Source organism: Anopheles stephensi, chromosome 2 (assembly GCF_013141755.1).
Source record: "Anopheles stephensi strain Indian chromosome 2, UCI_ANSTEP_V1.0, whole genome shotgun sequence".
Taxonomy (NCBI): Eukaryota; Metazoa; Arthropoda; class Insecta; order Diptera; family Culicidae; genus Anopheles; species Anopheles stephensi.
In genome coordinates, this window is record NC_050202.1 from 66,027,959 (window position 1) to 66,053,420 (window position 25,462).

General features: G+C 42.6%; 1 protein-coding gene across 7 annotated transcripts in view; it reads right to left on the reverse strand.

The window, feature by feature from the left end:
• LOC118504304 (amyloid-beta-like protein) overlaps window positions 1–25,462 on the reverse strand; it is a 70,158-nt gene that overhangs the window by 32,274 nt on the left and 12,422 nt on the right. For all 7 annotated transcript variants that reach the window (XM_036038606.1, XM_036038605.1, XM_036038604.1 and 4 more), the window contains exons 3-4: window positions 24,347–24,517; window positions 4,555–4,693 (exon numbers count right to left, since the gene is read on the reverse strand). In XM_036038606.1, the coding sequence (XP_035894499.1) occupies window positions 4,555–4,693; window positions 24,347–24,517 (310 nt within the window). The remainder of the gene's footprint in view (window positions 1–4,554; window positions 4,694–24,346; window positions 24,518–25,462) is intronic.

Sequence of the window (25,462 nt, forward strand, 5' to 3'; positions counted from 1 at the left end):
GTCTTGCACCATTGGAACGAACGGCGGTAAAAGCGCAAGTGGAAGAGTGGTTGTGTGATGGTGTTGTGCGTTCATCAAATAGTCCTTATGCTAGTGCGATCGTCGTTGTGCCGAAAAAAGATGGAACGCGGAGAGTGTGCGTGGACTATCGAGAAATAAACAAGAAAATCATTCGTGACTCGTTTCCTATGCCGGTAGTAGAAGATCAAATTGACCAGTTGGAAAGTGCTCGTGTTTATTCGACATTGGACTTAAAAAATTCGTACTTTCACGTGCCGATTGCTGAAGAAAGTCGTAAGTATACATCCTTTGTGACGCAAGAAGGACAGTATGAGTTTTGTCGTGCGCCGTTTGGATTGTGCCTTAGTGGTAGTGCGTTTAACAGGTTCATAAATTCGGTATTGCGTGAGTTGATTAATGATGGAATAGTGTTAACATTTGTAGACGATATAATAATTCCATCAAAGGACGAACAGCAAGGTATGGAATTGTTGAAACGTTTGTTGAAAGTGGCGGAAAAAGCAGGATTACGATTTAATTGGAAAAAGTGTTCGTTTTTGCAAAGGCGTATCGAGTATCTAGGATACACGATATATGAAGGACGTATAGAACCGTCGCCGTTAAAGGTAGAAAAAGTGAAGGGTTTTCCGTTACCGTGTACTGTGAAACAAATGCAACGATTTTATGGATTGGCTAGTTATTTCCGGAAGTTTGTGGCTAATTTTGCTGAAATAATGCGTCCGATGTCAATGTTATTACGGAAGCAGGAGAAATTTGAAGTGAACGATGAAGTGCGACAAGCGTTTATTCATATTAAAACGGTTTTGAGTCAGTACCCAGTGCTACGGATTTTCAAATCAGGACTTGAAACGGAGGTTCACACTGACGCAAGTAAGGAAGCGTTGGCTGGCATTTTAATGCAGCGTGCGGAAGACGATGGGAAGTTCCATCCCTGCTACTATTATAGCCGGCTGACGAATCAAGCAGAAAAGAATTACCATTCTTTTGATTTGGAATCGCTGGCTGTTGTCGAGTCAGTGAAAAAGTTTCGGTGTTATCTGCTGGGACAACGGTTCAAGTTAGTGACAGATTGCGTCGCCTTCACGCAATCCGTGGCAAAGAAAAATCCGAGTGCCCGAACCAGTAGATGGCTGAACGTGTTGGCTGAATTCGAGTATGAAGTGGAGCATCGATCGGCGGACAGGATGCGACACGTTGATGCCTTATCCCGAGCAAATGTGATGACGATAACATCAGCTGTATGTGCGCGAATAGCGGCTGCGCAGCGTGCTGATCCGCCGACATCTGAGATAATACGTCGAATCGAGCAGGACGGAAATTTCGACGAATTCACGATGATGGGCGGTGTTCTCTACAAGGGCAGCATGGGAGCAGAAAGATTGTACGTACCGTCCAGCATGCAAGGTGAGATCGTTAGAAGTGCGCATGAACAGGGGCATTTCGGGGTGAAAAAGACAAAAGAACGCATAAGATCTGATTACTTTATTCCTAATGTGGATGGGAAGATAGAAGAATGTATTGCATCATGCGTGAGATGCATAGTAGGGGAAAGAAAGCGAGGTAAATGTGAAGGGGTACTCCACCCAATCCCAAAAGGATGTGTTCCTCTGGATACGTTTCATGTAGATTTTTTGGGGCCCATGCCGTCGACTAGAAAAATGTATAATTACATTTTCACAATTGTCGATGCGTTCACCAAATTTGTTTGGTTATTCCCGGTGAAATCCACAACAGCAGAAGAAGCGATAAGAAGAATGCAAATAGTAGCGAATACGTTCGGGCATCCGCGAAGAATTATATGCGATAGAGGTACGGCGTTCACGTCTGGTGCATTTGAAAAGTATTGTGCGGAAAATAATATCGAATTGCATAAAATTGTAACAGGAGTTCCGCGGGGAAACGGACAAGTGGAAAGGATACATGGGATAATAATTCCAGTTCTAACGAAATTGTCAGTAGAAAAACCAGATGAGTGGTTTAAGCATGTCGATAAAGTTCAAACCACCATAAACAATAGCTGGCAAAAGGCGATTGGAATGACTCCTTTTGAGTTATTTATTGGAGTGAAAATGAAAACAAAGGACGATGTTATTCTTGCACAGATATTAAGAGAAGAAATGCAAACGGTGTTTAATGAAGGTCGGGAGGAATTGCGTCTGAATGCGCGAGACAGCATTGGTAGGATTCAGTTGGAAAATAGAAAGTATTACAATCTTCGCCGCAAGAAAGCTAAAAAATACGAAGTTGGAGATGTGGTAGCACTTCCCTTTACCCAGTTTGGGACAGGTAGAAAGGTGAAAAGAAGATTTTTGGGACCGTATATCGTTCAAAAAGTGTTGCCAAACGACCGGTATGAAGTTCGTAAATTAGATGAGGGAGAAGAGGGACCATGTCGAACGACCACGGCAGGAGACATGTTAAAGGATTGGTCTCATTCACATTGAGTAACATCAGGAAAGGCCGTGTGGGAATGAGTGCCTGTGAATAGGGACCACAACGCTCACGAAGAAGGTGAGTGACGCTAGGGAGTATAAATAAGCAGGACATCGAGCCAAAAAGGGAGTCGCTCCTAATTATCCATCGGGTCAAGACACAGCGTACATTCCAATAAAGAATAAATAAAACTTAGAACTATCTCTTTCTTACATTCATATGATGCGTTTAAAATCCAATTACGCATTCGGTCCAGTTTAGATACGTGAAATGTGTTGAATGCTTTGTAGCTGGGTGATTTTCAGAGGAATTTATTACAGCCATTGACTCATTAAAGTTTAAAAAAAAAACTACAATAACTACTCACACACCCATCGCAAATTTCATAACATCGACTAACGAGCAAGTGCTTTATCGCCTATCGGTCATTTCGGTCGAGCGATAGACTTTTTTTTACAACCGTCAAACTGTGCTCAAATTAACTCACTAATGCGTTTATAGGGCACAGTTTATGATTTCCAATTAGTGTACTACCCACCGAACAATGGGTTGCTGTCGGTTGTGTTTACTTATTTTTTTGTTCGTTTCATTTGTGTGCATGCTTCCGTGGAAAGCTGTATTCTTGCACACCCGTAGTCAATGACCCGACAACGCTGACGCGGCTGACAGTTGGAGGCAACGATGATGGGAGTCACCATTGCATAAACCGTTTGGCAGCCGAGGTGTCAATAAATGGATTGTCAATGGAAAGTAATTCAATTACGGATGATACGAGTTCAGCTTCTGCGATGCTTTTATTAAAATGTAAATTGGTTTTTGTTCGCGATTAGATCATTGATTGGTGATAAATTCAATTAGAGCTACCAGGCAGACGGAGTAAACGTTTTGTGTGGAAAATGAAGCGACAACAAAAAAATATAACTAAACCGGTATCTTAGCTTGAGCACGCACACTTACAGCATAATTTGCCAGAGAACAGACTGGTAGAAAATTATCTCCGAAGCTCATCGTTAGCAGTGCGTCGACGCTAGGGATTAATGTTTGAAGCATGTAAATTTTGTGCACAGCCTTTGGCGGAGCTTAAAGAGCACGCTCGATAGGAAATAAAATATTCACACTTATCGTGAGAAGCGCGCCACGCTGTCATAAAACACAGGAACGGGTCCATTTTTGCTCACATCACTAATTTAATATTCTGCTCTCCATATTTTTACACTTGCTTTACGTCGGTTCGTAATTTGCGTTTTTAACGACCAAAGACAGCGAACATTAAATTTGGTATCTATTTCCCTTCCCTTAGACAAATCGAGCTGTGTTTTGTCATGTTGGAACGATGTAGCCCATTGGTACCGAAGCGCACGGTGACATGTTAAAAATAATGTTCCGAAGTCCCGCGCTTCGCCGTTACCGCTATGCGTCCACCTTGGGGCCCATTTTCCAGCAGACAATACCGGAAGCGTCTGAGGAAACATCTTTTGGAGTTTAAAGCACTTTTTCGGTGTCTTTCGATAACATCATTACCAGCATTGCTTCACTGCAGCAGGGTAAACGCGAGAACGTTGAAATAGAGGGTAAACCATTTGGGTTTAGTCATTGAGAAAACTGTGTGCACCGTTGTACACAAACCCCATTTTTCCGCACACGGTTCAACGCGCTACGGCACTAATGATAAAAGCTAGTATCTCGTTGCAAATTATGGTGCGATAAGAAATGGGAAAACATCTTCCCGGTCGGTGTAGAAATTAAACTGCTGAGTGAGAAAGGAAGTCGAAGCAGGAAAAATAATGTACCAGTTTTCTAGAGTTTTTTTTTTTCGTCTCTATACCCTGATTATCAGTCAGTGCGATAAATTCAATTTGATGTTAGTCGCGTGTATTAGTGAAAACAGTAACAGGAAAAAGGCACAACTCACCACGACTATGGTATGGAAGGAATAAAAGCCAAAGAGTAACTAAAGATAAACCTGCGTTTATCTACTTAAATCAGCATTAGGCGAACGCAGGACTGGTGCGTTCTCCCGTTACGTGCGGTAAGTAATGTCTGCATCTGGGTGTAAACACCGTTCGCTGTGGATGATCGAAGGTTGGCAAAACTACTTACCGAGACACCGGAACGGTTTAATCCACCGCTGAGCTCCTTTGCACTTGGCTGCATTCAGGGCACCCTGGCGGCACCATCCACCGATCTTTTGGTAGTGCGAAGACTCCACAATGTTTGTTATGTCTCGTCCCGGGTACACCTGGAAACAGAAGCGAAGGAAGAAACCACAATCAATCGATGGACGTATATAATAGATAACCATCGGAAGTGGTTGATTAATTTCTATCCTGATGCTAGAAGCGCTCTTGGTACGTGTTGAGGCAGAAAGGATTGAAAAGCAATTACAGTTTTCATCCCACCGAATAGAATAATCTTATTGTAGGACGTTGGAAAACATTACATACTTGATAAACCATGCACGATCTAGAAATGGGTTTTCTATGTTGTATAAATATCTGATCTGATTACTTTTGAAACATATTTTCTACGAATATCTAGTAAAAGCACTGCTGGCATTAAATAAAGAAAATGCCTTTTTCATCAAAACCACCAAACAATAATTTTCATCGAAAAAATCTGTTCTTCATTACTCAACGTTCATAGCACATTCATTTGATTGTTCTTCAAACAATGTCCATCCAACTTCATGGTTTGTTGTGTAAGCTTTGTGACGGTATGATTGTGATGGTTCACACCATTTTTCACTCGAACTCAAATTAAATCAACGCTGACATTATTTTGCGAAAAAGCATACCGAGCGACCCATAACTAAGGGATGCAGCCATTTTCTGTCCATGGTTATTCCCTTCCCTATCATCCCTGTCCGTCCTGTACCAACACCATCTTTACTCGGCTTATCTCCAGCAACTTTCGTTCGTAGGGCTGCAATCGTTTCCCTCTTTTGCGTCAAGTTTATGGCGTTTGTGACTGTTGATAGTACGATTGTGCGACAGGACCGTTGGTTGGTCTAGTCTGCTTACTTATCGTTACATGTCACTCGTTTTCCTGTGTATCTCAACGCGGTTCGCGAACGAAGAAAAACTCGTCCGTGGTTTTGCATTTCGCGGCTGCGATATCGCTCAGCAACAGAAGCTCATGTCTCACGGCCATACTTGCGCCGTGCCCGCAGAGAAGGAAACAGGCCCAGCAGGAGAAAGCAATTTAACGAATCCTGTTTCAGGTCTATGTGCGCTTCACCACCAGCAAGCTCTGACATCCGCACAGATTCACACTGTCACGCCACAACCACACGACCATCAACTCGAAACTCGGAAGCTCATCTTTATCTGACTAGCAGGCGTGAAATTAAATGATTTTATTCCCACCGGGGCTAATGTGGGGTGCGATAGCTTCGGGGTTGAGCTGGGACGGATGTTAGGCGTTTTCGTGTTTGCTACCTCTCTAGAATTAGCAGCAAATATCTAAAAAGTCAGATTACGTACTAGCAACACGCATCAGTCAACGATGAGCGCATTAGGATTTTTTATGGCTTAAACTTTGCAGCATTACAATTTCCTGTCCCAAGCCTTAAGCATATAATCAGTGGTGACAGTATGAGTCCTGTTTAAAAAATTCGCCAGAAGACATACATACAGTATTGTGTTTACATATTCGTGAGTGATTTTGGCCAAAGCCACATCTGTTTTAGAAGTAAACTGTACACATTAAAGAATAAAGCCTAAAAACTGCAGTAGTTAGAGAAGTTTTCTTTATCGTAACTAAAATGAAACTGAATGGCTTACTTTGAAAACTGGAGCTTTTGTAGAAAAACAATGCAGTCAATATGGCTAACAATAGTTTTCGAATTCGATTACTAAAAGTTGTAAAAACCCTTGGAATTCCCTTTCATTCAAACCATCATCTTCTGGCCTTTGAAGAAAAGTTTGGTTAGATAATTGAGACTTTGAGTCTCAATTCTACATTCGTCTCTTCGCTTTAGAGAAAGTTTTGATAGGGTTCGTGGTAACACAATGCAAATCACGCTTCTTTCCGCTTTGCATCATGTAAATAATGAGGATCGAATAATGAAGGTTTTAATTCAATCATACTTATTTGTTTAACGCTTTATTTTATTAAAAAAAAATCTGTTACCAGACATTTTCATTTCTACGCTACGACAATTGGGGGTTCCATTAAAAAAAACACTCGAGAGTTTTTAATTAATTACAACTCTCAATTATATTCCATATTCCAGATATGCTACGAAGGATCGTCTTCATTACTAAGGATTCATATTTTGTGGAATACACAAACATGGCGTACGTTATTATAACGAATTCGTTCACACATGAACGAATGTGAACATAAAACGTACCGAATACCCATCGGATATTGATTCTGGGAACGTTATAAATAAACACACGCCTTCGTTAATCAACATTTCTGCAACTTTGATTCGCTATTCCAGCGCAAAGCTAGAACTTCCTGCAGGAAGCAGAATCATGGAGCAGGATGCTACACGTGTCGTAACAAATCTAGCGTAGCTCGGAATGCTTGCAGAGCGGTAGTCGTAGTGAATGAGTTGTAATTCCGCACGATATACCAGCGTTCGGAGATGGTAATTGAAAGCACCGTTGATCATTCGCCGCATCTTGTAATGAAGTGTACGCTTTCGATCGATAAAATGCGCATGATGCAATCACGCCTAATTGTGTGAGAAAAAACTTCCAACATCGAAATTGAAGTTGAACCAAACAAGAGAGAGAGAAAGAGAGAAGAAATCTATCTCAATTTGCAATGAAGGAATTTGTGGATGTGCCGATAGGTAGACACCTTTAGACATTTGCTGATGATGTAACAGATGATTAATTTGCCCGATTAAAGCTACTGCAACCCGCAGTTCTTTGAATATATTTTAGTTTACTCCAGTAGAATCTTTTTTCAGCTGAACATTTTTATTACAGACATCCAAATCAGAATGCATGTAAACATATTTACTTCCTCATACTTTTCAGACAAGAAGTGAAATGAGCTCTGGTGGAGGTATCTACTTCGACGTCGTCGTTCAACATTGCTAAAGCAGCTATGGGCGTAGGAAGTCTTGTTCGCATCGGATGATGTCTTTAAGAGTATCTTCAACGCTATCAGCCTCGTTTGTTGCACTCTCCCGCACTCCAAACGGATCGTTCGTTTGCTTTTTAGAATCCAGTTAGTTCGAACGTGTAGCGTAGACCAAAGTGGAACTACAAAGACATGGCGAACGTATCGTACGATGGTACGATTTTCTCCCTGTATCGCTAGACCAGCAGGATTACGTGAAAGAGTTACGAAAGAGTTGTTGTTGCAGCCAGCAAATGGGCATCTCATCTGTAGCGAATGATAGCCCCATTGCAGACTGCCCGGACGAATGGTATCATGTGTCGAATTTAGGGCAATTGGGGCCACTTTGGATGGGATTGGGGTCTTTTATTCGCACACGAGACCATCTTGCAATAGTTCCGAGCCATTTTCTAAGTTTAGTGTATTTGTGCCATCCCCCCGATCGTCCTCCCGGGACTCGTATATCCCAAACACGCAACCCATTCGGTGGTGCTACCATTTGGTGTCCGGTGCCGTTTTGTTGTGTTTTGCGTCAATTTCCCGCACAATAATTTGTTCCTTCTGCCAGATCACGCAACGGAGTATGAAAGCCTTTAAAGCCATAAATCCGACAGAATCTGATTAATTTATTGCTTTATGATAAACAGCACAACGGTCATTCTTCCCCCCTATTGAACCCTAGCCATCTTCGCACGCCTTCCTGATTGTTTCGCCCGGCACCAAAACACCACTGGGGCTGGGCAGAGTTTTCGGGCACACTGCCGCACGAGTTGTTGGTTTATCGTATTAAAAACCAATAGTGTGGGTGCCCGGCAAACATTTTCATTCCGGTTTGCTGACCGACAGCCAGTGCGGGGTCCCACCGTTCGTTGAACGGTTTACATAACCATTAGCACGGTTCGTGGGCTTTCGTGTCCATATGTGCAAGGCCTGCTGCCTATGGGCAATCATGCGGTCAGTAGTCGGAAGTTTTGATCCAATTTTGCTGCACACTGAAACCCGATTTGCACCCGTGCAAATTGAGGCGCAAACCGAGAATATCGGTTAACTATTTTCGCTTCATTTAGTTTAGGACCAATCATAAATGAATGCCGGCCCGGTCCGTTGGTTGGTTGGTTGGTTAAAGCACTGCAGCTGTAAAACAGAGCACTTCAACACTGCAGGTGGTAAATGGTAGAATAAATCTGGCGCAATTTTCGAGCGCCTGAGCAGCACCACATATTACCATTGATATTGGTAAACAAGTCTGAGTCGTAACCAGTAAATAATATGCGTTATAACTCATATCAATGGGACGGTTTAAAGGTTTGTGAATCAGAAACGGTGACAATTGCCGACGTTTTAAACAATGTTAATTAAAAAATCCTCTTTCGCTTGAAGGATGTGATCCAACAAATATTTGATTCGTAAACTGTGTGAGAGACATAAAATTTCGAAACTCTACTTCTAGGCTAGGCTGATGTTGTTTTGCCATTTTGTATAACTTAATAATGAATAAGAATAATTCTATTGTTGCTCTTATTCAGATTATCTTCACACGTTATCATAAGTAACCTATAAAGCAATCAATGACCAAGCGTCAGTTCAATCTCATTGTAGATAGAAATTGCTATGGGTATACATGAAAATTCGCTTCTGATTACTTTCCCAAATTCTCATCAGCCATAGTCATTTTCAACTGTCTACTTGATTATTCTAAAATTATCATAACGGTACCAGAAGCCGAAACCGGCTCACATATTTTCGGCCTCCGTCTCAACGGAAAGCAACTGTTCACGAATGTTGCAAAGCGGTCGGTAATAAATAGTGAAATTAAATCAATCCACCCGAAATCGAAACCCTTTTGCGCAGGTGAAAGGCGAAAAGCTCCCGTGCACACGACCGAACGCACTCGGAAATATTTGTTTGCCCGCGGTCGGATCAAACGATCAGTGGCCATCGTTGGGGTTTGTTGGAGCATAAATTTTAAACGCTAGGTAGCATAAATTATGCCAAAAACATCAGTCGTTCTACTTTATCGTTTCGTTTACTCCTCCAACCGGTCGTCCAGCCATGCATCGGTTTCCACTTTGGCTATTTCGAAGCATTCCAAACACTGTTGGGGTGTACCAGTCATACCGGTAGGCATGTAGAAACGTAAGTGGCAACGGAACCGAATGTCGAGTGTAAGTTTATTAGAATCCTGCAATGATTTATTCACCCACATTTCCCGTACTGCAATCGGGGACGATTGCGTGGCTTTCGCTGGCCAGAGAGTGAAGTACTGAGCAGATGGGCGTGCAGATTATTCGACTGCCGACGCGTGTACATAGCGTTTATTTTGTGGAAAGCGTCCCTTTCTTGCCTTCCATACAGACAACCCGACAGACCGTAGGCAACGGATGTGGTAGCAATCGGGCGTGTGAGTTAGCTCGGTTTATTTATGTTTCACACTTTGATGTTTTCCTGCCATTTTCCGCGGGCCATTCGAATGTGTTGCTCCCTGTTCCGCTGTCGGCGTACGCGGTACCATCTCTCGTACCTGTACGAGTGTTGAGAAATTTAATAACAACCAAACCATAATGATGTGAGTAACAATGCCTCGAAGCATCGCGCGTTCAAATGATAAGTAATAAATCATTAAACAGACTCGTTGTTGTTGCTGATATGTCCGGCCATTCAGTGGTTACAATCGGCAGACCGATTCTTCTACATGCTTCTTATGAATTTCCTATACCGATACGAAAGCATTAGGTTGGCTACGGTCCGGTGAAGACTAGAGCCCAAATGCAGTGGCTATTCAATCTTCTCCGATAATCAGTTGCTGATTGTATGGTAGCTTCTACAGGAAAGGGGGCAGTGGGAGTGACGTGCAGGTCGTATTATTGGCCAGTGCAGGAAGTTCGTCCGACCACTTGGGAACCACAACCGGTTCATCCGGAACCGATGGGCGGTGCGCAAGTGTATCAATTTCTGCTAAGCACAGCTTATCATATCCCAACACAGCTCGTGCCTAGGCTACCTTCGCTCGGTCAAGCAAGCGATGGCACGTTTCGTTTGTGGGTAAACTGGTTGCAGAATATATGGTTGCCTCAGCCTGAGGATCAATCGGATTGGGCTCGGTCGAAGATTTATGTGCGTGCTGTTATCCTGTTGATGTGTATTGCGTCAAAATGCCGTAATACCAGAAGATACATGGCCTTCTTCCGTGCGGTCGTCGAACACTAGGGCGAATCTTTAGCACGTGTGTACACATTTTCATTTCACAGTTCTGAACACACATCTGGGCCGGCACACGGATCAGAGGAGAAAATAATTGAAGGTAGTGTACTGCGTTTCCTGTCAAAATGAAACCGGCGCGAACGTCCGGTCCTTATTCGTCTGATACTCAGATGAATATATTGCATATATAGGGCAAGAATATGTTTGTGAGTGTATGTGTTTTAGAGAGAGAGAGAGAAAAGAGAGGGAAACGACGAGTGCGATGAAAGCAGGGGGAAACATCTGCCCGATAGTATTATTAATTTTCATGAAGTTTCACCCATGCACAGAGGGAATTGCACCTGAAATTATCTGTCATCGTTTAAAGGTCTCTCCAGAGCAGAATAGTAATTGATTGTGTCCACCATTTCTCCCATTCAGAGATGAAAGTTTTATGAAATTCGTATGCTGCCAGTGTGAAGTCCCAGAAGAGTGTTTGTGACTGTTTAGTGAAATTTTAAATGTAGTAACAGTTAACAAATTTCTGCTTAAACACATGGCTTATGGATGAATCTCATTTGATCAAACAATTAAATTCAAAATCTGTACAGTGATATTTGAGCGATATTGGTAAGGGTCATAAAGTAACGCTGTCAAAACTTTTGCCTATTAAGTAAATTTAATTATAATTGCTGGAAACTCACATTGTGCTCATCTCGATCACCCATGATATCATTCGCAATGCACATTGTATTCATATCATCACCGAAACGCCATGGTCTGTCGATCAACTAACCATGTTTTAAAACACAACTGGTCAAGTTGTACGGTCACTGGTCAGACATTTCTGACTCGGTTCGAATACTAATGAACCACCGAATTATTTACAAACCACTATCGAAGCACTCTGTACAGTTGGTTTCCCATTACTAAGCGCTGATACTGCCGGGGAATGAAGTACAGCAGTTGAAAAAAAAATACTCAAACGAACTTACCACCGCTCAGCAGAATAACACACACGCATTCTAATCATATTCGCGCCAGCATGCCTATAATTGTATGCAAATTGGCACCATTCATCTACTGCCGACGAACAAATGAACGAACGACTACAAACGAGTACGTAGGAGCCGCTATCGACACGCGGACAGTCTCGTGCCCCACTAGCATTCGCACTGTTCGGTGACGGAGGTTGAACCACAAGAACTTATTTGAAATTCATACAGCACAGCAGAATGTGCTTGTATGGTCCCTGGGTGTGTTTCTGTGTAGTGGCGAACTATACAAGTCAGACATTGATTATCGACATAACAAAACGAGAGTACCAGAAGAAAGCACGCCAATGTCATATGCAGAGGATGTGCCGTTCAAAGTTATGAGGAACTCGTTAAACCACAGCTCGTCATGAAAACTCAACAATATTTGCTGCGTAATATAGTCCAACAAACAACATTTAAACAATGTTTAAAATATGTCTTAAAAGAAATAAAACAAAAAACTGAAAATGTTTTTCTCCTAACGTTTAAATTTTTAAAGGGATCTTTTGGTAAGCACATAGCTTTTTCCATTCTATTATAAATCAAACTATTTAACTATCCAACTGCGCATCTGTTGATGTATTTGGTTTCATCCGTTCACACAACTGCACTCATACAGTACTCATACAGTTTCTAGATTAATTACAGGGTATTGATCCATCGCAAACCACTAGCAGATTTGGTCGCGTGTAAAATGCTGAGTTATTAAATTTTGATCATGCAGAATGTATGGTGAACTGTTCTCACATCGTGCCTGGTAATCTAATTTACCTCCCACCAACCATTCTTTGGCTTTAAAGGGATGAGCGGGCGTAGCTGTCGTACGGAACGTCAATTCTAATGCATAATTGATTGCTTCCTATCATTCGTACTCGAAGTGGTGGCACTATTAACATCGAAGCCTACAACACCTGCTAGCTTTTACGGCCGCATAAGAGACACTAATTGAATTTTAATGTGCAGATGATTTTTAATGACCATTTGAACGGAGTCAAATAGTTTCGGACAAATTTATCTATGATGTGTTTATGGCGCACATTGTGATTTTTTGTGTTGTTTTTTAGAAAACGGCTTTTAAAATGGTTCTCTGAGGCGCATTGCATGTCACTACATAACCAATATTGGGCAGAGTTTTTGTACCATTAATTTCGCGATTTTCGAGGTTTGATTTTTATTACATTTTTTTATTATTTCACTTTAATTTCAATTTTCACTTTAAACATATCGTTCCGGTAAGTGAACTAGTTTCATTTTAAACATTATTTCATACTTCCTGCAAACTGATCGCTACCATCGTTTTAAGGATATTATTCTTCGACAAAGTCCTTGAACGTTTTTTTTCGTTCTCTCCACTTGCTGTCAAGCTCGCACTAAAATCAGCATCACATTATTCAGCTCTATGAGTGAGCAATGGCGCGACAGTGAGTACATGTGACACTTGGACATGAGTGCTCTTACATTCTGTACCGGACAGTTCCAGCCTGTCATTCCACTTCATCGCGATCCATGTGATTTGAAAAACGGGACGATAATAAAACTGTTGAAGTGATCATCAAGCACACGAAAAGAAGTTTGTGAACATATTAGATCGCACTCGGGCCAACCCTGCAAAAAAGGCAGCGCAATACAGTGCCAGCAAAAGTTGAAGGAAGGCTCTTGTAATCTGATTTTCCCGTGCAACCTCCATCGAGAAACAACAGCATTGGCAGTAGAAACGGCAGTTGTACGAAGGACACGAAACAGGGGTACAACGAACGGTATTGCTACGGCAGGTGTAACCGAGAGTGAAACAACTGCTGACTCTATCGTGCCGGTGTGAATACGGTACGAATGTTACCGTATTCTGCCATGTAATGGATTTAATGGAGAAGCTTCTAGCTGTCCACCCAGTGCCACGCCAAGAGCTGGTCGCAGATCGACCAGGGTAAAACTTTCACCTATTTCCACCAAACCTAACGTGAACACGTGATACACCGTCATCTCGGTGGACGATGCCCACCTCACCAAGTTTTGGAACGGCGTAGAGCACGTGTCAAGCCTACCCATGGACAGTGCCCATGTCTGTTTCCATTATCGCGATCGCGATGAAACTCTACCCTGCTCTGCATGGCCACTTGAACAGGAGAGCCGTAGCCGTTGCTAGGGACTTAGTGGAAATAAATTGAGTTTGACAAAATTTCATTAAACGCGTACTACACTCGACTTCCCTGTCTCAGTCGCGCTACCAATCTGCTATAAATACTTTCGCTTCCTTTAGTACGGACGGCTGTGCTTTGGTGTGGTGCTATGGTCCGACAGGTCCTGTGCGTATTGCCAACTTGGAGTAAGCGTAGTCAATAATGAACAGCCAATTAGCTTGAACAAGGGCTTGAACGATCAATGGTTGATTGATAATATTGGATAAAATTGAAAGGACATATTCAGCCACACTGTTCTCCAGGAAAATGTACTGTGGTGCGGGTTAATGTGGAAAACAAAGAGGTTAGCACTGGTTTATGAAACGAACTAATCGTTTGAAATTAGCAACGTTATTACTTAGTCTGGTGCAGATATTCTCATTTTAATATTTACTCCATGTGGATTCGAAGAGGTACAAAAGTGAACAAATATGTTGTATGATACTGATTGACACAGTACTGTGGTTACACTGCAAACCCACACATATTTCAGTGGCTTACAGACTTAAAGGAGGTTTTTTCTTGTAGCAAACTAACCTGAAGAGACTGTCTTGTTTACCTTATTGTCTGGCTTGCGGTGATTATCCGACAGATATGCAAATATTGACGCCCCATTGAAACCCTAAACCGTCGCTAAGAATCACCAACTGGCAAAGCGACCAACGATGGTGCCATTGAGTGTTGCTACACTGCCACATGCTTGGCACTTTTGTTTGGTCACGATGATGAACTTGGATGGTGTTTGTTGATAGCAAAGAGTGAAAAAGGGTATATGAAAACAGAATCACTAATGGGGAAGAAGAATTGACATCAGTTGAACGAGGCTTCTTTGAACTTGGAAGCATTTTCCGTTCTATAACTAATGCTCGGATATTTTTATCTGTCGTCAGACCATAGACTTCCTGATTAATGTTCTTTTCGTACATCACAACAATATTTTTTTAAAAATTTTAAATCCCAAATTCATATCAAACTTAATATTTAATATAGAATTTAGGTTGTACTGGACCATCTTAAAGAAATATAACATAATACAAAAGCTTTACCGTTATATACACATATCCAGGTAGGTATTACATAAAAGTAGAACCAACAATCCGTATCAATCCCGGAAATAGATGCATCGAACCACGCTCGATAGAGCGCTTTTGCCGCTTTCGTTAGTCGTATTGCAAAAAACATATACAAAAAAACAGGTTGGCCAATTTGTGCAATGAAATTGAAACAGTTTTCCAATTTCCTGACAACCATTTCCATGCATTTACCATTAGTGAATTCGTTGCCGAGTGTCCGGCCGGGAGTGTTTGGGCCTGCCCAAACTACCCGAAAAGCTCCATGATAACCTGCAAGCTGAGCACAATTTCATTTCACGCTGCGTCAATCAGATGCCACGAGGAGTTGGATGGAAAACAACACAGCGCACAAAAAGCCCTCAGGCATGCCCTACGGCTAGTGCAAAAGTCAAAAAGATGGAAAAAGGGGATACCTTTCTGACAGTGCACTGAAACCATGACCCCAAGATGACGATGATGATGATTGTAGCTTAATACATCGACTAGCAATGGTTCTTCCACAAACGAACATCCTGAAAGTGTGCCTACAGCAATTGTGCACCGATATTCGGAACGTTTCGGTGACGTTTCGAAGATACAATATCCTTACCATCGTAGCACAAATCTCATACACATGAAGCTATTATTTACTAGGATGTACGTTTTGAACATTCGCAAACAGTTCGCTCCCGGCCCAAAGAACCAAGAGGGGATCGTTTTTGTAATGGACAAACTCTGTTGATCATGGCAACTTCTTCAGCAAACTAAAATGTGATGCAAACTACCACTCAAACACATAAACCATCCTACATAAGCAAACACTCATTTGAAATGCAAAATTCGACCGTATGATGTGTTAATTTACATCACCTCCGGAATCACTAGCTCTGAGCGAACTGAGAACTGGACCAATCCGAAGGAAAATGATTTTTGGGCGAGATGCACAGCGAGCAATCGTTGTTCTCACACACTGACACGTTTTATGTGGCAGTTCTTCAACTGGGATGAAATTCGCAAAATTGGTATCATTTCCTTGCTCTAGAACAACTGTATACGTCCTGTAGTGTGGTGGGCGTTGAAGCGACCGAGTTGAGATATTCAATTAAAATCTCGTTACATAGCGGATGCTCGCTTGTTTCACTTGCAATGCTCATGAAATGGGTAATATCTGGCTTTAGCAGCTTGGAAGGGAGTTATTGCTGGATTATATAGGGTGCATAAAACCCATGCAAATTTGCATAAACTTAAAGAGAGACATCCTGTTGCTTCTGTTTAGCACTCATTTCTGTACTTTGCGAATTATGGAATTTTGAGCAATATGGTCAAGCAAAAATAAAAAAAAACTTTTTTAATAGATAACAATAATTTAAAGAATGTTTATCTTCTTTGAACTAACAATTTTATCATTAAAATTAGAAATAGTTTCACTAAAAGTATACTAAACAATTGGATATTCTACTTTTCTTTCCCAATCTAAGCGAGCACAGGGCCTTCAACAATTTCACAATTCATCATCAATACATTTTATGATAAAACAAATAACTTTTTACTTGCTTCATTGCAGACCACTCTGAAAACCTTCCTTCATTAAAACGAACAACAAAAGCCAACGGCACGGTAATTCACGTGGAAGCGCGATAAGCGTTTTATAACGAGGGTAAACGCCATCGTCAATCTCGATGGTAGCGTTCTCGTGCAGCCAACCAACCAATCCCGATCCACCAAAAGAGCGCAGTTTTATTGTTGTGGGACTTGCGTTATGCTCGCACGTCTCATTTGCCGCATCTCACTGTTATTGTCTTCACCTCCCGTTATCTGCAAAAGCAACACAGTGACTAAGAGGGCACCAAGCCAAAGGGTGCTGCAGAATTTGTATAAAGAACGGACAGTAACCCACCAGTGATCGGAGAGTCCTTCGGTGCAACAGTCCGGTCACACACGCACGCTTTCAAAACGAACCCTTAGGCGTACTGCTGAAGTATGGCAATATTTTGCCACTCGATTGTCATCGTGATCCTTAAGCACCAGAAATTATGTATCTTCATAACCAAAACCACCGTGTGCACCGGGGGCATGTTGCACAGTTTATTTACGAGCACCAAAGATATATGATACTCGACCACACAGGCAGGATACTCATTTTGTAACTACGTAACGATGCAGTCTTTCACCAGAAGTTGTGGTGAGTGCGCACCAAGGAGCCCAAAAGCCGTGAGTATGAATTTGTAAACTATCTGAAACTGCATAGACTACATACTCAAGTCTTTAGCTTTAGTTGGATAACAAAAAGAACGCCCTGTAGGCGCTGTCATTAGCCTGCTTAGAAACACACAAATTTGCTTTTATAACGTATCCGTTGTAAGTATCGCAACGCACTGTCTGCATATCTTCAGGACGACCTGCAAATAAAACAATAGCTGTAAAAAATAATGACAACGGCTAACAAACCGTTAATCGCAACAGCGTTTGCCGTTCGTACGAAAGAAAGCTGTGGAGGAATCGCAATCGCTCACCCATGCAGTGTTCTCGGACGTACGCTGATTTAACTCAATTCGCATTCTGCTTCAATCCCTACCTACCCTAGCGAACCCTTAAGGATTTATACCCAAAATATCGTCATGCAATTAAGCAGCATTCTTTTACGCCAGCATTTCATTGCCGAGCACTAACCCTAGACCGCCATTGGACTTTCGGCAAACCTTGACAAACATCAACCACTGGCGACGTGAGCTTTTTCTTACCCTACACTCTGGTGCTCTGGTGTTGAGTTATTATTATGCATGCCAAAATTGGTGGGGTTTCGGTTTCCGCACTGTACACTCGTTTGCCAGCGCTCGAGTCTCGATGAGGCCGAAAGTATAATGGCGTTTTGTCGCATGATTCATACTGTCCTGGGGTTGGGACCCAAACAACCCCCGGGGTTCGCGCGAACAACAGCACGAAGCACGAAGGTTTCGGTCAGATGGAAATGGTGCTTCGTAATGAAAATTCAATGCACAGGCACCGACCGACACGAGGCGCAGCGAACCAATTTATCCGCAGTTTATTTTTGTGCAAATATACCAGAACAACCAGCTCGCCGCTCCTGGTACCGTTTGCAGGGTGGAGCCGAGTCCTTGGAGATTCGGCCTGCGATTGCGGGGATGAAGTCGTCTGTGGATCTCGGCGGTCCTGCAGATCGCTGCGGCCGGATAAACTGCGGACTAGCAGGACAGCAAAGCAAATAATGGCCGGGTTGTTTGCATGCTGTGTGCTTTATGTTGTTCCATAATTTAGTCCTTTCGGCGGTGAAAGTAGCCACACAGCCTCTGCAAAGTTGCGTCGATTTTGAGAAGGATGAAGCGATTTGAAGATTTTTATTGTTCCACTTCTTACCACGGAGTAAAGTGGGCATTATCGTGTGCCGTAACCCCACAGACAGAAGCGATATGACGGGACAGTTTACCGGCAAGTGATACTCGAACTCGATCCCCTTCTAGATGGCAATCGTATCCCAAGCCCTAAATACATTGTTTCCCATCGGAGTGCGCTAGGTTGTAATTTATTACATTGCTGCGTTCGGACGGTCATGTGGATGTCTCCTGCATCTCGTTCCAAAAGCGAACTGCAGTATTATTAGTATTGCGGGTTTCCTCGAGAACAAAAATAATCCAATCCCTGGATAGACAGTTCAACTAAAACTACCACCGCTAATGGCCAACTCACATACCCATCCTGCTATGTGTGTGTGTATGCTAAACGTAAAGTGAAAATGAACTATTTCTCATTTACATCCTTTCAACGCTCGAATGGTGCAAGGTGAAATGAGCCCATCGTTTCTATTGCTCCCATGGGTTTTCATCCCCGTCCTACGTTCACCGCATCACATCTCAATCAATAAATCCTTAACCTCAAAGGACCTTGGATCAGCGCTCTCGTTTTGCCGGCATGAAGTTGAATGTCTGAGGTAACGTTGGAGGCTCTTACACGATTGCTTCGTTACCTTTTACACTCAAAGCGGTACTTCAACTCCAAGGCAACAAAGCACAATCACCAGGAACAGAACCCGGATCAATTTGGAGGCGCGGATATGAAAAACCTGTGCTGAATAAAGGCACACTATCGATCGGGTACGATTGAAAAAGAGTCGTCAGTATTGAGATTTCTCGTCGATGCGTAGATTTTTTGTATCACAACAATCGAGAACAATGCGCTTCGTAGAAGAGCTCTTCCGTGGTAGTGTGTAGAATAAAACTGTATCACCCCATTGCTTCGATCGCTTTTCTATCTATACACTCGCCGAGTATCGCTTCATCTACACCATGCAGCACTGTAACCCTCATCGTCATCACCATCATAACCATGATTTCTTCCCGGAAAATTCGAAGCTTGTACCGCCGCAAAGCTCCCGGAGTTCAATTCCTTCGCTCGACACGCACTCGGCAAAAGCGTAGAGCATTTTAGATTTGTGATAATAAAAATCTACATATTTTTATGCTGATTTCATCATCAAATCAAATGGTCTACCGGTTTGCGGATAGCAACAGCAGCCTATCACTAAGCAACCGTACGAAAGCAGTGACTGTATCTGGTAGCAAGATATTGCTGCCTTGTTTGCTTGTTGCCGTTCGATGTCTTTCTGGTAATGTTTGCTTTTGTACACTTTTGCTATGATGGTTTAAAATTCCAATTTCACAAAAAGGCGTGACTCGTTTAGTTTTCTGTTAAAGAACAGCGCGAGTATAGAGCTCTCCTGGGGACGGGCGTCTTATCGCAGGCATCATACCAAACCAAACACTTTGTATGCTTTATTTAAGAATGATCATACATAACTGCAACAAAAGTTTCAATCGAATCCGATACTGTCTGCTGTGAATTGTTTTTGCTGTGCTGGTGAAGAAATTAATTACTACTATTGAAAAGTTTTACCGACACTAATCTTAACCCGGCTGCCATAGCATTCCATATATTCTCATATGGTTAGTCTCACACCACTTGGTGGGAGCCCTCATTGCTCTCTTTCATAGCAAAAGTTTCACCCATTACGAGATACGTAAACACGACGAAACGATGATCCAAGCATGTGTTGCCCTGGTTGTTTCCTGTGCCGTGTGCTTGTGTCTATAACATCCGACATCGTCTGAAGTTACGCGTTGGCAGAAGTAAACTAGTGGTTCGAGAGAGCGCGATGCTCAAGAATGTGGTCCAACAGTTCACACCAATTCCTTGCATGAGCATTAAGGTACTGGTACGCTCACATTAATTTCGTGTATCCTTCACCGTGGTAGCTACTTCCCAAATACTACCAACTACTCCCGATGCCTCCGGTTGCGAATATTTCAGCGCGTTTGTTAGAGAATGTTCCCCATTTTTGCCCAAACGATCCCTTATTTGCCTCCGGGTCTTCTCCGAGTACATCTTAAGATGATGGTGTGAATTTGAATGTGTTTTCCTTTTGCTTCAGTGGCTTCGAATAGCTCGGGTGGAAAATGAACTCCCCACCTCGCAGCGCTGCGTGTATGCATGCAACGGGTTACCTCCAACTCTTCGCATTCTTTTATGTGCAACGGGTCACAAGGACACAAACGCTACCAGCAGCAAAGACGGAGGGACACACCCTACAGTAGATGCTGTGCTGCTTCGAAGGACGCATTTTGCTCGTTCTGCTGGTAAAACTACTGGTACGTGCTCTTTCCACCTCGTGTGTTGGCGCTCCCGTTTGTTTATGGGAGATTTTCCCGAGGTACTCGGCAGCTGGCACTACTCTTTGACGTTGCTTTCCACTGGTTTGTGCTGGTGCAAAGGCGTTAGCGTAAGCATTCGGATCTTTCTTGGAAATGAAACAAACAGCGTACTATGCTTCCCGAGATTTGTGCTACCGATGTGATTGTTTGCTTCAAGCAATTGCAGCAGGATCTTTCGTAGCCCTTCCAAGACGATGCTATCCGATTCATTGCTGCCGGTGGCAGAGGTCCTAGACCAACTGCATTTGTGGCGAAAGAAAGCACGAAAAAAAATTATCGTCAGGTAAAATAGTTCCTTTTTCGTGTACATCGACCCGAAACGTCTATACTCCAACCACATGGCAACAACCAGAGAAACAAACCAAACAAAACCTCCATACCGGTTGCAAAGTTCTTCAGATTGTACAAATGGCAACACCAGAAGCTACAGTAAAGGCCAGCCATGGCCGTAATACGTGATGGCACACTGCATTTCACCAAAATCCGTAACCGCAAAAGAATACTTCAGCATGTGTGTTCTACGCTGAACGCTTGGAGCGCCTGACACAATGTACGCTGTATACGTTTGCTTGAATCCTTAACCACAACCTCCTACATCACCAACTCGAATTTTGAACGGGATTGTTACGGAAAAAAGAATGCATCAACCGCGTCATTGACGCATTGTGTCCTGCAACTTGGGTACATTTTCTGGTGCCTCATTTTTCCGTACCGAAGATTCGTGCTGAAAACGAAATGCTAGAAAAATCAACAACAGGATGCACCGCTGTCTTCAATTGAGATGTGTCGAATGTCACCAGCGTGACATCTGTATTCGTCAGCAATCAAAGGGAAAGATGAACCTGCCTCTGTGATTGTGAGCCAGCACTGCTTCCATGCACTTCTTTATGTGTTCAACCATTGCAACACAATTGCAACACTGCATTCATCTTATAACAAACGGTGACCCGAAACAGAAGCATAAAAGTCGAAGCTAAGATTTCTCAGGTCACCAGATGGTGTTTGAATTCAATTCTTCAGCAATTTCCATCCCACCGAGTGAGCAAATGCAAAACCCATGCTCTTTAAACACACCGAAGAGAAAATACCGAGAGCAGTCGGAAATAGTGGAAAAAATCACATCCTTTCTAGCCGGTAGCAGAACCCACGGAACCGGAAAAGAAAACCCCCGAAAGCATTATACATTACCATTCGCTCTCCGTACATTGCAACGATGCTGCTCGTGGTTGCATCGTTTGGCATTTTCGCACGCCTTCACGCTGTGGGGCGTTTGGGTACTTCCTTGCAACGACGCCAGCAGTCATTACGCTTATGCTGTGTACAATTCGCCGTTTGCTCGCACGGATAGTACCGTGCGGTGGAAAAAATAAAATGTATTGCAAATAGTACTTTCATCGCAAAATGCTCAGCAAATACTCGAAAACTTGACGCCGGATAGCGTTAGCGAAATAGTAAGGCAGCAAGGGAAAAGCGCGAGAGTGAGATTGAAAATACCTTTTTCCAAACGTGCTTTGCGAATGAATTTGCTTCGGTGCCGCTTTTTTAATGAAGCAAACAAAGCGGAGAAAAAGAAGAACACCAACAACACGCAGATCTTATCAAGGCTGTGGGGCAACACTGGAGGTGTTATTCGGTGGTTTGCGCACCACAGCAATCATGGTGAAGTATTGCCGAACAATCAGAACACTACTGGCGGAGTTATTCCCCGTGGCAACCATTCGGCGGTGGAGAGGTGTTATTTTGCTCTTAATTTATTTGAATTCTTCAGCACGGAACAGTTGAAAACCCGAAAGCAATTAAGAGACACTCCAGAGACCGTGACCACCAGCAGTCCCGAAACATTCACACCCCGGGAGAGCGAAAGGCTAGAATGAATACGCAAATGAATCGTTCGATCGGTTTATCAAGTTGCAACTGGGCACCTTCAAAGACTTTACGCTCCCCCCCGGTGAGAACGGCCCGAGGCGATATTATTTGTTTGATTGCTCAATTGAGTTTTCCGTATTATTTGATGTGATTTGTATGAGTTAATTCCTACGCTATGGAACAGCCAGTCATTTCTGAGAATGAGAATAAATTATACGCTCAAACTGAACTTCCAATATTCAAGTAGATTAAGAATAGATAAGAAATGATCTAAAAGTTTGGTTTGATACTGATTTAACACGGTCCCATTAAAGTAGGTAAATTATTGTTAGCAAATACGGGATATTCATGGTTTCCACTCCTGTAATACATTTATCATAAGCTTTGTGCAACGAGGATTAGAAAGGAACACTACAATTTCAGTGAATATACCGATCGATTATCATTTCTATGTGTAACCACTCAATGCAAAATAATTGACATTTATGACATCTGCATCATGTAATTCATTACGAGGAATTGCTGCACACTAGGCAGCATTACAACCGTGCCAGCGAACGGCCGTTGGGATGGGTCGAATGCAGTACGATGCATACGCTTTTACAGTCCCACAAACAGTACGGAGGACAATGCAGAGAGATAAATAGAGCACAGAAATGGGACAGAAATTACAGCCTTATCCCAAAGGGATGGATCGAGTACTCTGAAACTGAATCGCACGCTATTGAAGCCTGGTTGTTCGATTTCAAGATTTTCCATCATGATCGATATACAAGTATCGGTACCAAGAACGTCCGGATGCAAAACGCACCAGAAATGAATGGGCAACCGTTTCCAACCGGCACTTGGTACGAAAGCGAGAATTGCTTTTCATTGGCTCGTCGCTTAAACCTAATAATCAAGGTGCAAGGTGCAGCGAGACATTCCAGCGCGTACCGGCACCATACCCTCCAGCGCCGTTGGAACCCGTAGCAGTTGAATGGTAAATTGAAAAATCTAATTACTCCCCTTGCTGTAAAGCTATTTTGTCTACCGTTATCAGAGATGGTATGAAAGCTAAGGGATGATCGAACGGGTGGGGTAGAATGAGTGTTTGCGGGATGGGATACGGGTTGTGGATGCTTGCAGGTAATGGAACCCAGCGGTATTTATAGCCCACGGCTTCACATCTTCAAAGTTGGAACGCTGGCACGCTCATGGAAACTTCAAACATGGTCCGTTTCTAAAGCTCAGCGCTAACAGGTATGTTCCCGTGGTGAAACGACTACCATCTGCATAGCTTTGCCCGATTCCCAGAGGGCTTTTTGTACGCGTTTTGGCATCGTTGACATTAGTAAACAATCGACAATCGAAAATCGACATATTTATGCCTGCAAAGATTCTACCGAAAACCTCTACGATACATTGCGTCAGTTTAAGTTGATGCTTACAGCAGTTACGAGAAACTTTTTACAAATTTGTTTCTTCAGACTGTTCTAAAGCAGCACTCCTGTAAAAATAACGAATAAGAGTTTGTTTCCAGGTTTCTTTTTCCTAATTATGTCGTTTGTTTTATGTTTTCTGTTGATCTTTTATTTTGATTGTATTACATAGTTCGCTAACACTGTAAAAGGCGATTACACTATACAAAGGAAAATATTTAATGGTTCGATTGTTACCACCAACTGAATCCTTTATGTGGATGCATCGTTCCAACCATCGTTGAATATTCCAATGCTTACATTATGTTAAAAATATCTTCCACTTTCATCCGGCATGTCTATTAATCATCCACTTACCTTCTTGCAGTAGTCCAGAAGATCCATCTTGTCACGGAGACATGTCGTGCCAGGGACTTTGATGCTCAGGTCCGTTGTCCATCGACCTTCCTCCGACAAGAACTGCGGATGGTACGTCTGTCCGGCCTCGCACAGCACCGAAATCTGTGGTTCCCATCGCGGTGAGGCAGCCTGGTAGAATGAGAGGCAAACAAGTAACGAAGAACATGAGATGAAATGAAAATTTCAGAGCAATGTGAGGCTGCAAATCAGTAAGATGGGGCGCTCTAATCCTCAGGCCCAGGGTCGAAGATTTTCCAAAACCCGTAATATGCTAATGCGGATGCGGGATTCATTAAACATTCAAGAAGCACAAAGCATTCGTTAGACATTCTCGTGACCGTTCGTTACAGGTGCTGCAGTGGCCTATTAGAGCCTCGAAGATCAAGGATTAATTGAAAACAAATATTGACCCGAAGGGGGAGGTGGAAAAGAGAAAGAGGGCAGTGGGAAAAGGAAGGGGGTTTCCACCGTGATCCTTTTCACTAATCGCTATACGATCGCTTTGGAAGCAGCTTAACTTTCATGGTAAATAACGTTTTGACTAAACTGTTGGTGCGCTACTAATTTGAGTTTCAGTCTCATTAGACGGATGAAGATGTCATTCTAGGCGCTATAGTGATCCATCGTGATAGGAACCGTTTGGCATTAGCGTAATCAACCATTATGTCTTAATACCTTTTAGTGGCAGAGCTTGTTAAGCTGTAGCACATGAAAATAAATCAATCATTCTCATTCGCTAAAAAGTACTACGACGTTTGTTTGCTTTGTTTTTCAGTAATCTGTTCCGATTAATTATCGCTAATCTCTTGTCTGATGATTCGTCAAGGGACACAAATCATACTTTCAACCTTTTCTTGTTTTATTTCTCAGCTCTTAAAATGAACGCTAAAGATCTTTCGAAGACGTCTAGATTTTTTGCAAACTAAAGACATTAAAGAACTATTGGGCAAAAAACGCTTCTCTATTTTTAGCGGGACAGCATTTCTTGTTATCCTTTCCCATGCACTCATAACTCATTACTGCTTCACAACTAATCATTTTGAGTGTGAAAGCACCAACAGCCAAAAAAAAGCA